Source organism: Pelodiscus sinensis, chromosome 2 (assembly GCF_052426305.1).
Source record: "Pelodiscus sinensis isolate ZL-2025 chromosome 2, ASM5242630v1, whole genome shotgun sequence".
NCBI classification, from domain to species: domain Eukaryota; kingdom Metazoa; phylum Chordata; order Testudines; family Trionychidae; genus Pelodiscus; species Pelodiscus sinensis.
The window spans coordinates 186425437-186442085 of record NC_143053.1 but is presented as its reverse complement, the minus strand read 5'-3'; the positions used below and the strand labels follow the sequence as shown (position 1 = coordinate 186442085).

At 49.7% G+C, this 16649-nt stretch overlaps 1 protein-coding gene across 2 annotated transcripts in view; it reads left to right on the top strand.

Moving 5' to 3' along the window:
* Window positions 1-7400: 7400 nt before the first annotated feature.
* CMTM7 (CKLF like MARVEL transmembrane domain containing 7) overlaps window positions 7401-16649 on the top strand; it is a 37678-nt gene continuing 28429 nt past the window's right edge. For both annotated transcript variants that reach the window (XR_016348939.1, XM_075921972.2), the window contains exon 1: window positions 7401-7862. Coding sequence is in view for 1 of the 2 variants with exons in the window: in XM_075921972.2 (XP_075778087.1) it covers window positions 7713-7862 (150 nt within the window). In the remaining variant the exon portion in view is untranslated. The remainder of the gene's footprint in view (window positions 7863-16649) is intronic.

The following is a 16649-nucleotide window of genomic DNA, read 5'->3' as shown; positions in this document are numbered from 1 at the left end:
TCTTGCAACCATTTAAACCTCTCCTCTACAACTAATCAAGGAAGTATCTTGAGTGAGAGCTTTATTACATCATGAGAAAAAGAGAGCCAGTGTACTAGTTGTAGTGATTCTTTCCATGAGTTCTAACAGCATATGCTATGCCAGTGGTCCCCAATGTTTTGGGGCTGCCTGGCGCCTGGGCCGCTCACACGCTGCGCGTATGGGGACGGGACCGCTCACAGGCCACGTGACTGGGGGCGTGGCCAAGCATGCGCCGCACGCCCGAGGTCGGCACCGGCATGTGCCGCGATCCCAGGCAGGGGCTGCCCAGGTTCCACGCGGCGCCCCTGGGGCTGGGGCCGGGGCCGGCGCGGCACCCCCGGGGCCAGGGCCAGGGGCGAGGCCAAGGCCGGGGCCAGGGCCAGGGGCGGGGCCAAGGCCGGCGCCAGGGCCGGCAAGGGCACGCGTGGAGGCCGGGGCCAGGGTCAGCACCGGCACGCGCGGCGCACCCAGGGCTGGGGCCGGCCATGCGCCCGGGGCTGGCACCTGCCGCACGCCTGGGGGCGGGGCCAGCCCAGATTGCTCAGCGGGCGCATATAAAGGTCCCAGCGGGCGCCATGGCGCCCGCGGGCACCGGGTTGGGGACCACGGTGCTATGCAAAGAGACAGGCTGTTTCCTTTTCTGTGGGTATATGTCTTTTCAAACCAGATAACATATTGTGACGAATCACATTGAAAATGTATTCAAAAAAGAAAAACAGCACATATTTTTAAATATGAGGAAATGTATAGTTTCCTCTTGAGCTTTGCTAGACGTTCTGCATGAATTCATTGCAGCTGTGTGGGTGTTATAATGTTCAAATCATTGTATTTTATTAGTTTGTGTCACCATTTAACACTTATGCTTCCATTTCCAAACTTTTTTTAGTAAATAACAATACATGAATCAGAAAGTGCAGTTTTTTTAATGCAAGTCTTCCACGAGAAGTTAACAGTATTATCTAAAATTAAGTTTCAAATGAAAATATTGAGCACGTCCCTTCTTCAAGAACACCATTTCACCATAATACAGTTTGTCATGTGCAATTTCTTTGATTAATCAGAAACTATTAAATGTAGTTATTAATGTTAATTTCAACAGAAATTTTAAATTACACATCACAGTAGGATCCTTCTCCCCCAAATTGCAGCCAAAATCACTGGCCCCCCTGTTGTAAAATTGGCCCTTAATCTCTCAGGCTATGTCTACACTACAAACTTTGGACAACCCAAGTTATGTCAGCATAAAGTTGCCACAGTTAGATCATTTCTATGCATGCATATTTGGCTTCTTGCACCAGTACTGTGTGGAAAAGTTTGTGTGGAAGCACAGTACAATGCATTATGGGTAGCTACCCCAACATGCATCTTGCTACTGCCCAGCACATTTTTGGGGATTTTGGCTATGTATGGTGAGACTGAAAGGAGTCATGAAGGAGAGATTGGAAGCAAGGGTGTCAACGTCCAAGCAAGCAACTATCTTCATCTCATAACGTCACTCATAGTCCATTTTTGCACCTTTAAAAAAACCCTACAAGCTCCTGTTGTGCTGTGGTCCATCTCTGACAGAAGCTTGGAATCTGTACTGCTATGCACTAATGTCAAGTGTGTTACTGGCACAGGACATGCTCTCCAGTATTTGCAGAGCTGCAAAAAGAACCAGATCAGTAAGGAGCCTGCTGATTTTGTGGACAGAGGGTTGTGGGATAATGCAAAAACCAATTCAAAGGTGGTGATGGTGGAATAGAATGGGTGCAGCACGGCTTCAGAACCTGAGAAATGAGCACTGATTGGTGGGATCACACTGTAATGCTGATGTGGGATAATAAGCAGTGGCTGCAGAGTTTATGGATGTGATTTGTGTACTGAGCTTGCCCCAGCTCTCTATGTCAGAACATCAAATTGAGAGATGCACTGACAGTGGAAAAGCTAGTGGGAATCACATTATGGAAACTTGCATCACTGGTTTGGTACCAGTCAGCAGGAAATCAATTTGGAGTTGAAAAATCCACTGAGGGGCCACGGTCATCCATGTATGCAGGATCATTGATCATTTCCTGCTATCTAGGACTGTGATTCTTGGCAATGGGTAGGAAAAAAGTGAATAGATTTGCAGCAATGGGGTTCTTGAACTGTAGGGAGGCAATAGATGGTGCACACAACTCTATTGTGGCACCAAACCACCTTGCCCGAGTGCAGAGGTCTGCAACATTTGGCTCTTGTACCATCACCGTAATCTAGCAGGCCGTGAGATATTTTGCTGACATTGACCATCTGCAGGTATGGCTGCCCCACAGCTCTTAGGGGTGTGGTTTGCTGTTCCCAGCAAATGTGAGCTGCAGGAAGAGGCATGCCTACTATTATACTATTTGTCCTTGTGCAATAATAAGTAAGTGAGTGCTTTCACTACCACTAGGCACCTTGCAGCATATGGTGGGAACTAATAATTATTTTCCAAACAATATAATTTTATCGAGTGACAAAACCAGGGCAAAGAAGAATTCTGTGCAAGTTAAAAGCAAACACACTAAAACTTAATGAATTGATAGAACAGAACTTAACAACAGGAAAGAATGTTCATATCCATTTTAGTGATGCATACAGCACAGGTCCGTGTATATTAAAGCTATGTTTGTTCTTACTGTCGCCCCATTTGGGGAACAAAATACAGGACTATGTAGCACTTTAAAGACTAACAAGATGGTTTATTAGGTGATGAGCTTTCGTGGGCCAGACCCACTTCCTCAGATCAAATAGTGGAAGAAAATTGTCACAACCATATACAGGCAGTCCCCGGGTTACGTACAAGATAGGGACTGTAGGTTTGTTCTTAAGTTGAATCTGTATGTAAGTCGGAACTGGCATCAGCCGCTGCTGAAACTGATCAGTTTCAACAGCCGCTGAATCTGGACACCAGTTCCACTTACATACAGATTCAAGATAAGAACACCAGGCATCCCCAAGTCAGCTGCTGCTGAAACTGATCAGCAGCTGATTCCAGGAAGCCCAGGGCAGAGCAACTCTGCCTCGGGCTTCCTGTAGTCAGCCGCTGGTCAGTTTCAGCAGCGGCTGACTTTGGGACGCCTGGGGCAGAGCAGCTCGGGTGCTGCTGGCTTGGTCCAGTAGCGCGGCTGCTCCTCGGAGCTACTGGACCAACCCAGCAGCACCCCAGCTGCTCTGCCCCAGGCATCCTGATTCAGCCACTGCTGAAACTGATCGGCAGCTGAATCAGGAGGCCTGGGGCAGAGCAGCTGGGGTGCTGCCAGGTTGGTCCAGTAGCGCCAAGAAGCGGTGCTGCGGGACCAATCGTCAGTGCCCCACCTGTTCTACCACAGGCCCCCGGCTTTGCTCCACGTCTCCCTGGTCTGCTGGGGGGGCACTAGCTGCGTCCCCCCCAGCAGACCAGGGAGACGTGGAGCAAAGCTGCGGAGGACCCGGGCCGAACCGTGGCGCTTCCAGATCAGCGCCGCGGTCCGGCCCGGGTCCTCCGCGGCTTTACTCAGAGTCTCCCTGGTCTGCAGACCAGGGAGACGCTGAGCAAAGCCACAGAGGACCCGGGTGGACCCGCGGCTTCCAGATCAGCTGAAAGCGCTGCGGGTCCGGCCCGGGTCCTCCGCCGCTCTGCTCAGTGTCTCCCTGGTCTGCAGACCAGGGAGACGCTGAACAGAGCGGCGGAGGACCCGGGGCCGGACCCGCGCCGCTTCCAGCTGATCTGGAAGCGGCGCGGGTCCAGCCGGGTGCTCCGCCGCTCTGTTCAGCGTCTCCCTGGTCTGCAGAACAGGGAGACGCTGAACAAAGCGGCGGAGCACCCGGGGGCCGGACCTGATCTGGAAGCTGCCGCGGGTCCGGCCCCCGGAGCTCCGCCGCTTTGCTCCCGTCTCCCTGGTCTGCTGGCTCCGCAGGAGACGGGGAGCAGCTTTTCTCGCCCCGGAGAAGGCGGGCGGCGGGACCAGGCGTCCCGCTGCTCTAGTTCTCCGGGGCGAGAAATCCCCGTTCGTAACTACGGATCCGACATAAGTCGGATCCGCGTAACTCGGGGACTGCCTGTATACCAAAGGATACAATTTTAAAAAAATGAACACATATAAGGACAAATCAAATTTCAGAACAGAAGGGGGATAGGGGGAGGGGAAGGTAAATGTCTGTGAGCTAATGATATTAGAGGTGATAATTGGGGAAGCTATCTTTGTAATGCCGTGGAAACCAACCAGTAGATCGTGAGCTACCAGTAGATCCCAGGGGCTCTAAGAGTAGCTCTTGAGCCCTCTCTGAACTGCGTGCCTGCGCACTACATTTACATTAGATTTCCTCATTTGAGGAGCAACTACTCACCGAGCAACAACACAGGTGAGTATCTGCGAGGAATGGTGGGAGCTGGGAGGTCGGGAAGGCTGAAACACCCCAGCCAGCTGACTGTGGCTTTCAGCTGAAAGAGGCTGCCCGTGCTCCAGCTGATCGGCAGCTTCTCCTCTGCACCTGCCCACGTGGAGCTTGGTGCACCCTGGCTGAGCACCATGGCCAGCTGGCCAGGCAGCCGCTTCTCTTCGCTCTAGCCCAGCTGCCCTGAGGTCAGTCCGGAGGGAGCACGGGTCGGAGGCTTCCCTCCGTGGCTGGTGTAGGGAACTCCCTGCCCCCAACCTTGTTCCCTCTCCTCTGCCCTAAACTTGTCCCCCGCCCTCCTGGCTCCCTGTTCCCTCTCCCTTGCCCCCCCCCCACCCTGCTGCAGAAACTTGTCCCCTGGCACCCTGCCCCCCCTGCAGAAACCAGTTCCTTCTGGCACCCTGTCTCCTACTACAGAAAACTATCCCCCTGCTCCCCTCTGCAGAAACCTGTCCCTCCCAGCACCCTGTCCCCTGCTGCAGAACCCACTAGCACCCCTTCCCAGTACTGTGTCCCCTGCTCCCAAATGACTTTTCTATGGGTCAGTGACCCCTGACTCGAGGCAGGTTTCCTGCCATTCTCATAAAGACAATGCAGAAACTTTTTGTGTTTAACATAGTATTTTATTTAAAAATGAAGCCTGGCCAACAAACCCCCAATTGGGGCCAACCCCCCATCTGGCCACAACCACTCCTGCATTCCCCCTTCCCCAGACCCTAGATCTGAGCCTATTAAACACTGGAACCTCCTGCCCTCAGCCCCTCACATACCCCAACCCAAATTCCTGCACCCTCACATCCGCAAGCCTGTGGCTTGCTTAGTATCCCAACACTGCCCAGCCTGGAGTCCCCTCCCCGAGCCAGTGTCCCCTTCTCCTCCTCCTCCTGCATCCAGATTTCCTCCCAGAGCTTGCACCTCTCACCCCTTCCCACACCCAAATCCCTCATTCCCACCCCCATCCTGTCTCAACACAGCAAGGGTCCAGCTAGACTGCAGGAGTTTTTCGGGATTCTGGAGATATCCCAGAAAAACTCTTCTGCATCCAGGGATGCATTTGTTCTGCTTTTTTAGTGGAAGAGCAAACAGGCTCTTTTGGTCACCCCTATATTCCTCTTTCCACAAGGAATAAGGTGGCTTCCAAAAGAAGGGTTTTTTTTCCTGACATTTGGTTCAGTCTAGACAGGCCAAATGTTGGAAAAACCTCTTCCTAAAGAAGAATTTAAAAAAAAGCAGCAGTATAAGGATTGGGGATAGCAAGTGATGGAGAGGAGGAGAATAGAGAGGGCGGGCCTTCAAGGAAGGGGCGGGCCTTCAAGGAAGGGGTGGGGCAGGTAGATCTTGGCTTGGTCTGTCATTTAAAAAGTGATCTTGGGTGTAAAAAGGTTGGAGACCACTGGTTTAAACTAAAGGACTGAAAGGAAGTGAAAGTTAAGGTTCAGAACGCCTTTCCCCTGCTTCCATATAGTTTTAAACAAGACATGCTTAAAGATAATTTCTGCTTCAGTAGGGCATCACTCACAGCCCTACTGAATATGGCCCATCAGAGGTGAGGGAAATTAGGAGGCAACTGCTTGCTTGCATGACACTATGGCTCTGTCTACATTGGCAAGATTGCTTTTGCGCAAAATCAGTTGCCACCTGTCTACGCTGGCCGCGAGTACTTGCGCAAGAACACTGACGTTCTAATGTATAAAATCAGTGCTTCTTGTGCAAATACTCTGCCGCTTCCACTCTGGGATAAGCCCTCTTGCGCAACTGTTCTTGCGCAAGAGGCCAGTGTAGACAGGCAACGTTAATTTCTTGTGCAAGAAAGCCTGATGGCTAAAATGGCCATCGGAGCTTTGTTGTGCAAGACAGCGTCTACACTGGCACGGATGCTTTTGTGCAAAAGCACATCTCTTGCGCAAAGGCACATGCTAGGGTAGACGTTCTCTTGTGCAAATACTTTAATGCAAAAACCCTTGTGTTAAAAGTATTCGCGCAAAATCTTGCCATTGTAGACATAGCCCATGAGTAAATCGCAATTTCCATTTTCCACAGGTGATTGGTGATTTTAGCTCCTGAGAGTAACAGGTGCAAGAAAGGACAGCTGATGTCTCACAGCTGTCTCTGGTGGTGTCCTGAGACTGCCTGGGCCCAAATTATGACTCAAAGCTGTTTACTGCAATGGTATTTAATGAGGTTCTTGCCACTAGCATGGAAAAGTGTCTTACCACTCAGGAAGAAACAAAGCTGCCATCCCTAGAAAGCTTTGGGAGAGCATTGCAGTGTACCTCCATGAAAGTTTCATTGAAATCTCTCAAGGGGATTCAAGGGACTTCCCTGTATACATAAACAAACTGCTTCACTGTGTGCACCACCACCACCCAACCGTACAGGGGAGTGAAAAGCATATAATAACTCTACTTCTTGTTATACTGCTACCTTTTTTCCAATATAAGTACATTAATGAAAAGTCAGTAACTGTAGTAGGAAACATTTACACAATGACTCAAGGCTCCTTCCTTGCATCCATGGTCAACCACCCTGATGGACTGGACTGCAGGGTCATCTCAAACAGGCAGAACTGGACCCCTGCACCTCTCACATATTCCCCATCCTCCACCTCTTTCCCCTCCTTGACCCCCAAGTGTGTATGTCTCAAGAAGGAGGCATCTATAGATCCCTCTGAGGTTCTTAAGACACCTAGGGCAAGATGCAGCAAGAAGTCAGTTCTCGTTTACTGTATGGGATTGTCTACCCCCTCCCCCCCCCAGAAAAACACACACACTCATCGATCTGGGGGTCAGTCCATTGAATCTCAGGCGGGCACACCCATGAGCCTTTCCCAAGCGACTCAGGCCCCAGCAGAGTGTCCCAGGGCCAGGGCGGTTCCTGAGGTAATTGTCACAGGAGCAGCCTGCGGGGAGGGGAGGGGGGAGTGGCATCATGCAGGGTCCCCCCCCCCCCCCCCCCCGCCGCCTTCTGTGCGCTATAGGGGGGGGGGGTTGAAAGCCAAGCAAGTGTCCGGCCCGCGTGCCTGTCTCCTGTTTAGGGCTCGAACTTCTCTCTGGAAAATCCCACCCTAGCCCCCGTCTGCGCGTCCTGCCCCGCCGGGCTCTGCGCTGCTGCTGCGCCCGCCCCCTTAGCGCAAAGCCCCCTCTCCCCGGGGCTGGACGCGCTGCTCTGCCTCCGGTCCCGCCCGGGCTGCAGCAGGGCCTGACCCCGCCAGCTCCGCCCCGCCCTCTGTGGGGCTGGCCAGCCCCGGCGCCTGGGTTAGCGGCGAGGAGGAAGGAGCTAGGAGCCGCCGCAGCAGCAGCACGGAGCGGGGCGCGATGTCTCACGGGGTCCGGGTGATCCAGACGGGAGCCAGCAGCGGGGGCGCCTGCAGCTCCGCCTGCCCGCCGCCCCTGGGGCCGGAGCCCGGGCTGCTGGACGGCGGCTACGCCCGCTCCTGCTCGGCCGTCCTGAAGGTCGCCCAGATGGTAAGGAGCGAGGGGCTGGCGGGGCCCGGAGCAGCCCCCGGGAGGGACCCAGCTGGCGGGCTCGGCCCTCTCGGAGCATCCCGAGGGAGGCGCCATGTTCCCTCCCCCTCCTCTCCCGCGAGCAGCGGCGGCCCCTGCTGCCTGTGCGGAGCCCAGCGGCCGCGGCGCGGCTCTGGCTGGGCTCCGCTGGGGCCGCTCCGGAGGAGCAGCCGCTGGGGAAGTTTCTTCTTGAGCCCGGGGGGAGGGGGAGTGGGGATGAGCGCGGAGTACCCCGCACTGCGCACATGCGAAGTGGGAAGTGACTGCCTAGGGCAGAGCCGTGAGGCGAGGCGGCCGGGGGTCAGTGCGGGCCACACGCTACGGAGGAGACTGAGTCAACAGCGTGACACTGTTGCAGAAAAAGCCAAGCTGGTTCTGAAATGTCGTAGGAAGAGCGTGTGCTCAGTAAGACACAGTCATTCCTCTGCTCTACGCCGGCCTGGCAGTGCCTCCTCTGGCAGCTTTTCTCCATGGGCGAGTGGGGGGACGGGCATATTTCAGGAAAGCTGTGACCAGCATGGAGAAAGGCCAGAGAAAAGTTAACAAAACACGATGAAAGGTCTAGAAAACATGACCTGTGTGACCCAAGATTGAAATTCCTGCGGGTGTGTTTAGTCTGGAGGAGAGAAGCCTGAGGGAGGGCACAACAGTTCTCTGAGTGCTTGTTTATAGCATTTCCAACTGAAGTGTGTATGTCACATGCACAGAAGTTGGAAAGCTTTCCCTAGCAGCCAGGTTGGGCACCATTCACCAGCATCAACATCGCATCCTCATAAGTCAAGGTCTCATAGTGGACAAGGGTCCTCACCACATTCCCCCCTGCACTGGTCCGATTCTTACTCTTCTCATTACTTGCCCCTGGTTCAGAGCTCCTTGTCTTCTCCCTGGTCTTCACCTTCGGCATCATCCCTATCTGAGGGGGAGTCCATCTGTTTCCACAGGAACCAGGTGGACCTCTAGGCATATGACGGACCGCCAGATGCAGTGGCTGCCACTTGGACTACATTGGACTACATTGGCCATTCTGGGCATTACCATTAGGCCCAGGGAGCATCTTCCATGGCCTCCAGATCAGTTGCTTCTTGCTTGCACCATTCCAAGTCACCAGAGGCCCCACATCCACTCCTTGCCCCCAGGCAGCCTCACTTTTCAAGCCACCTAGCATGAGTGACAGGTCAGATCCAGCATTCCCTCTAAGCTGCATGGCAGCACAGCTTCACAGGTGATTAATCAGCCCCACTCAGTCTATCCGTTCCTTGCATTGACCCCTGAGCCTCTGACTGGGCAGGGCTGATTAATCACCCGTGAAGCTGTGCGGCCACACAGCTTAGAAGGAATGCTGGTTGGCTCATAAAGACCCTCATCCACCACAGTTGGCTGCAGGTGCCCACAGAGCAAACTTTGCTGGGTAGTCACCAGTGGACATGCTTGAGCCCAGGGACAAGGGATATCCACATCTGGGCCTCTTCTATAGATCATAGGGCCCACCAGGATATTCTCCATAGAATTCTCTGTAACATGGGCATTCAAGCAGAGGAGGTGGCCAAGGTTAGGACCTTAGCCTAGGGATGTAAGTGACTAGTTGACTAGTAATGTGACTAGTCTCTTCCCGGCGCCCCTTGCTGCCTCTATTAGAGGGAACAGGAGCCAGTGCTGGGGGGAGCAGGCTTAAAAGCTGGTTTCCTTCAGACGATCTCCATGGAGGGCAAGGTGGGTAGAGGCACAGTGGGAAATGGTGCGAGCAAGCATAGAAGCAGACTCTGCTTGTGCCACTTCTGCTGCCATTCTGCTTTTGAAATGTACAAGAGAGCGGGGCTCTAGTACTTTCGAAGGCTGAGGCACTGCAGCAAGTGAGGGGCCAGCAGGAGTCCCCTGCTGGTCCATGCTCCCTGCAGGGCTTCCTTTTGAAATGTACAAGAGCCCCAATGGGCTCTTGTACATTTCAAAGGCTGAGGCCCCGCAAGGAGCATGGGGCCAGTGCCCTGCGCTCCCCAAGGGGCTTCTGTTTTTTAAATGTACAATTGCTCTACCAGGGCTCTTGTACATTTCAAAGGCTCAGGCTCTGCAGGGAGTGCAGGGCGGGTGGGACCAGGCTTCTGCTTTTGAACTGTAGCAAGAACACTGTGGGTTCAAAGGCAGAGACGCCCTTATAGACTAATCGAATAGTCGATGGAAATCCCATCAACTATTCAATTAATTAATTAATCTAAATTTAACACCCCTAACCTAGCCCCCAAAGGGCCTTCAGGAATAGCTCCATTCTTCATATAGACTGTGGAGAAGAACAATCTCTCCAGATGGCAGACTCCAGCCTCCATTTCCCCCAATAGCTAAGGGAGTGGAGAGAAAGTACTATGTACCATCAAAGGGATACAAGTACTTCTACCCACTCTCTTTCCAGCCCAGAATCAAGACTACTATTCACATGATAGGGATGTTGCTGCGGAACAGACAAAACCTGTTGTAGAATAAGCAGCTGTAAACTGAAGTTATGCTTCAGCTAAAAACACTGATATTTTCAGATCAATCTGAACCAGGAAAAAAAATCAATGTTTAGCAAATGAAAAAGAACAAAATCAATAGGGAACACAATTATCTTTGCAAGGTTTTAGAAGAGTTTTATAAGCAATCCTGAGGTAAAAAATAATAAAACCAATTAAAAATATGTCCTGACAGCTTCCCTTTTAACTCCAAGGAAAAGCAGTAATACAATAAAAAAAACCTTAGCTTTTCTGTTTGTGTAGCTATGTTGTTTGCAAGTTTTGTGTTTTGACAAAAGCAGTTGAGTACTTGATGTTTGAAATGTGAACAAAACATGCTCTAATTCTAATAAGTAATCTAGTTTATAGCTTTACAATAAAGTGTTCTGAAAATAGTAGGGGGGTTGTATAATTTATTTGAGAACATTAATTTTTTTTAAGTCAATCAGGAAATGAGATGCTTGCAGTTAGTGACCACCTGTGAATAGCTAGGCATAAGCAACTTGCCCAGAAATGCATAGGAACTTTGTGGCAGAGGGAGGGATAGGATCCAGTTCCCCTGGTAGCATCCAACTATGTTATCCATAAGACGATCCTTTCTGTTTCTGCAGTTACCTGCCTCATTCTCATTATCAAGCATCATGCAGGATCAAGCCTTTTGCTTTTGGGTGCAAGATATAATACAATTTGAAATTTCCTTCTTCTTCCAGATTTAATAGTCATAACATTTTCAGTAAGTGAAAATTAAGTTAGATTGTAAGCTCCTCTGGACAGAAACCTTGTGTCTGTATTTTTGTCAGTGCAGTATGGAAACCTTCTATATCTGAATCCAATGACCATTCATTTGTAGGCACAGAAGAGGATATGTGTGTGAGAGAGTGAAAGAACAAGTGTGTTTATTCATGTAGTAATAAAAGAGATGTCAGAATTGGGAATATGGTGAGGAGCATAGTATCTGAGCACTTTGTTGTTTTTACGGTGAACAAGTTCAAAAGAGAGGACTATAGAATTCTTTTTGGATACTCCTATTAGGCTCTTCTTTCTTCTTTCAATCAGGATGGTTTATGATTTTGTTGTTGTTTCTGATTATATGGGGAAGTCACAAAGGGAAGGCTAGTAAGAACAGATGGAAAAACACCTAAATGAAGAGTGAAAAAGGAAGGGCCTTTTGGTTAAGACATAGCATTTGGGATGTCAGGAGATCTGGATTCTGCTCCCTCCTTTGCTGCTGACTGTAACATCATCAAATCCCTTACTGTCTTTTTTCCCGGGATGATTTCTTTCTTTCTCTCCTCTGAAGTAATTAGCTGTAGTATTGTATGTACTCTCACAAGTGGAACTGCTAAAATGATAAACTAATTACAAAATATTCACAGGAGATTTGCATGCACTTCCGACGCTTCCTGTTTTAGTTTGATTTGGCTTACTGAATTCTTAAGCTGTAGTCAGACATACCTTTCCCTGCAAAAGTAGGAAATACTGTTTTTCCATATGAGTAGTAAAAGGAAATCCCAGTCATTTAATCACACAGAAGTAAACATTGCTACGTTGAATGATTTACTTAGAGCTAGTCAATATACATTTTTTAAACTTGGCCTTGAGGTGTGCATGTTTTTTCTGTTCTTGAAGGTGATTCAAATTAATTTTCTAATTCTTTCCAACAAAATACAAGTGACTTTGCCACACAGCAAGTTGTTCAGTACTCTGTAGCCTACAGGAAGGTGGTGGTGGGGATATAAAAGTGTGCAAAAATATTGAGATATTAAACCAGTGTGTTGATTAAACAAGGTTTGTATTAACCTTGGTATACTACGGTTCTAACTTTGCTTATGGTATTGTTGTGTCCATCCATAGGTCTTCTACAAGCCAATAAGTTCACAGGTTTTGCCAGAAAGACTATGTACCTTACATGCATCGTTATGCTTAAATTAAGTTAACTTTTGAATAAAAGAACTTTTTGATCTAGCTGGAACATGTTTACTATAGAACTAATGGCTGTCAGAGGTTTGAAATTGTAAACTATATATAAAGAGTCTGAGTTGGGTGTTGGAGGAGGCAAAAGTCACAAGTTTACAGAGTAAACTTAAGAGAATTCCAGTAAGTGCAGGTGACCTCACCCCATGACTGCATAACAAACCATTAGCCCTGACAATAAGAGAGAATGATTTGGTTTGGAAACAATACAATTACGTTTTCAGATTAAGACTAAATAGACATCTTGAAATAGCTAACTGATTTTAGTTCTGTTCCAGGCTGAGTGAGGCCACTCCCATACTCCACTATGCTAGTCAAGGAGAGCCAAATACCTCACCCTGCTTGAAACCTGGGCCCTTTTAAAGCCAGCTAATGTTATGTTCACTGTGGCCCAGGATGGGCATCCAGAGCACAGCTTGTACATCAGCAGTAGACCTGCTGGTTGGACCCTGAGAGGCCTCTGCTGAATGACAACAGTCCAGCTTAATGTTGAGACGTTCCTGCATGCCTTTATACCCTCACCTCCAGGGATGGAGATCCAGAGGGTGCAGAAGGGCTTGAGGAAGAAATGACAAATTTTGTAATGAAAACCAAACAATTCCTAAAAGCCATGTTTTCTTTTTAATGTCTGACCTGGTCATCAGTGTTGTCATGTGTATCTGCTATAGACTGCTGTATAAGAATCCCGACATGTATTGAAACTTCTTTGCCATTCTTCTACAAAGGAATTTCACTAACCAATTACAGAGGGAGTCTGCAGAACTGGAATTCATCTACAAATTTGACACTATTCCCCTGGGCTTGAATAGATATTGACTGGTCTGTGCATTACTAAGCCAGTTTTCCCCACCTTTAACATCTGCATTTCCACATAAAAGCTATGAATGGGACACATCCAGCCCACTTAATTAGCCTAATTAACACAGTCCTATAATTGACAGGTACTTCTGCTGTTACATCTTGGTTTCTGTTATTTCCATTCAAACTCATCTGCTGAAGTGTGTTTTACCCACAAAAACTCATGATACTATATATTTTTGTTAGTCTCTCAGGTGCCACAAGACTACTCTTTTTTTACAGTTAGGGTGCATCTATACAGCGGTGCAATTTCAGGAGACTTCCTTTATCCCGAAATAGCTATTCCACATCTTTTAAACAAGCCTGTTATTTAAAAATAGCTTTCAAAGTAATGGGCTCACTATTCTGATGTCCCTGTAAACTTCGTTCCACAAGGATTAAGGGTTCTTCTTTGAGTGGTCCCCGTGGGTGCTCCACTCATGGTGTCGGGCTCATTCCGGCGCTGCAGCCCGGTGGCTTTGCATAGCTGTTTTCAGCTGGGTTGTGCCTGCACAGTGTGCAGCACATGCCGTTCGCGCTCTTTGATCTTCGTGCACACCCGGCTTACTGTCAGTTCCTCTCAACCGTCCCTGAACACAGACGGAGCTTCCATTCTCTCATCCCCTCAGTAGTTCTTCTTCCCCTCAAGGAACCTATAATTAGTTAATTGTAAATAATTAGCCCTTTGTTTGTTCACTGTTCTTCTCTTATCTACAAAACAAAGCAAAACAAAAAAGCAGGAAAGACTCTTGTTAGCATTTTGTGGGAGCCGTGGCTTCCTGCCTGTCACTGACTAACAACTCAACAGCAGTGGTTTAACAAACAAGCTTTTTTTCTTTAAGAAGAGGGTTAGCTCAGTCATGTCTGGATCTCTAGGGTTTAAAAAGTGTGCCCAATGCAGCGAGCCCATGCCAGTTTCAGATGGGCATTTGGCGTGTACACGCTGCTTAGGGGAGAACCACATTCCCCATAAGCGCGGGCACTGCTCAGAGATGACAGCCCACACTTGTCGAGACAGGGAAATGCGTCTCACAATGCTCCTCCTGGACAAGGCGCTGGATCCCAATGCTGAACAGCGGGGGGAGACCCAGAAGAGAAGAATTTCTTCCCCTGAACTGATTGTGGACAAGAATAAAGATCTCCCCTGCCAGATCCCTCCCAACTGAGAGAACGGTGGGAGATAAACCAGGATCCTCTGGCTCTGTCCCGCAACCCTCAGCACCTGGGTCGGGTACTAAAGGGAAAAAGGTTGTGGCGTCCGATAGATACTATTCGGCACCAAAAGCAGCCTCGGTGCCGACAAGCAGCACCTGTGTTACAAAGGCACCGGCACTGCACCATTTAACTTCACAAGTGGCACCGCAACAGCAGAGAACCGCGCAGGCAGCAGTGGCACCGGAAGGAACTCTCCCGGCACTGGCAACACAACAAGCACCATTGCCGAAGGCAGCCTCGGTGCCAGCAAGCAGCACGCATACTACAAAGGCACCGGTACTGCTCCATTTAACGCAGCAAGTGGTGCCAGAGCAGCAGACAACTGCAGGGGTAGCTGCGGCACCGGAGGGAACTCTTCCGGCACTGGCATCACAACAAGCACAATTGCCAGTGCCACATGGTACTTCCCAATTCCAAACAGCTCCGGCACCGGCATATACAGCAGTGCCGCAGCTGACTGACACACCTGCACCAGACCAGGAGCAGGAGCAGGAGCTGGAGCCAGAGCCGGTGTTTATTCATGCAGAGCCTCCAGCAAAGGCGTTACTTAAAACACAGAGACAGGGGACTCCCCTTCTTCAAGATTTTCACCAGGTCCTTCTTCTCTGTATGCCTCACCCCTGCACTGTACCTGCTGGCACCACAGGCCAAGACACCAGTTCTGTTACCGACGGTACTCCTCGTATGGGCACCCGCATTACAACGACTACTACAGGCACTGATCCTACTCTTCACTATATAGCCGGTCACCACGTTATCACTATTCTCCATGTGTCAGTCACGAGAGCCGACATACCAGTAATAGATCATCCAGGTGCTCGTCACCTCATTCATCGAATCGATATTATGACTATCGCCATTCTTCTCCGTACTCATCACATTCCCATCACCATATGCACCAACAACACTCAAGTGATAATCCAGCATCGGTGGGGCAGTCTCCGCCACAGCAGCACTATGACTGTTGCCTGACTTCTCCAATACACACTCTGGGGGCCACAACGCAACAGTAAGACCTGGAAGAGGGACAGTTGTCTGAAGCGGATGACCAACAGACTGAAAATCAAATTCTGGACCGTTCAACCTCTTCGACACTGGAGACGGTTTTCCCACCGGACACGTCTCTGCCAGATGATTTCAAGAAGTTCCAAGACCTCTTCAAACGCGTGGCCCAGTCCCAAGAAATCCAGATAACAGAAGCACAGACGAAACAGCATTGACTGCTGAAGAATTTGCATCCAAGGCAGAGCGCAAAAGTTGCCATCCCTATTGATGAAGCCATTATGGAAGCGGCAGACATCATTTGGCAGACACCAGCTTTAGTGCCACCAACCTGCAGGAGAGCGGACAAGAAATACTTTGTCCCTTCCAAGAATCTAGAATTCCTCTTTAACCATCCGCAGCCGAACTCGCTGATGGTAGATGCAGCACAACAATGGGCCAAGACACCGCAGTACAAGACAACACCAGATGTCAAAAAGCTAGACATATTCAGCAGGAAAGTTTACTCCTCGGCAACCCTTCTCCTATATATTTCTAATTATGCCGCCTTACTATCAAACCACAACTTCAACAGTTATGAAAAGATATCGCAGCTTCTTCCATACCTGCCAGAAAGCAAATGCCCCCTCTTAAAGTCCCTAGTGCAAGAGGATTTTACAGCATCAAGAGCGAGTCTGCAGATCTCTTTGGATGTGGCAGACACAGCAGCTTGTACCACTGCAACTGCAATAATGATGAGGTGCTCATCTTGGCTTGCTTCCGCAGCAGTTCCAAAGGAGCTTCACACACAAGTGAAAGACCTCCCTTTTGACAAACACAAGCTGTTTGAGGAAAAGACGGATGAAGTCCATCCACTCCAGAAAAGCTTCCTGAAACGCTCCGCACCCTAGGGATGTACACACCCCTTTTCGGTGCAAGAGACACTATCCATACCAGAAGAGGTACAACTATCCCTATCAAAGACAGCAACAACAGCAGCAAACCGTACACCAGTCACATCCAAGACAACGCCTGCAATGCAGATGGCCCCAAACATTCCGTATGACCAATCAACAAAATTCCAAACAGCAAGTTTGATGGTTCAGTCGAGGGCATGCAACAAGTCCTTACAGTGACAGAACAACCTTTTTCACCATCGACTTCATCCTTTTCAAGATCAATGGCTATTACCCAGCAGTCCGATTGTATTACAATTGGTGGTATCCGGGCTCACCATCCCTTTCACTGCCATACCACCCAC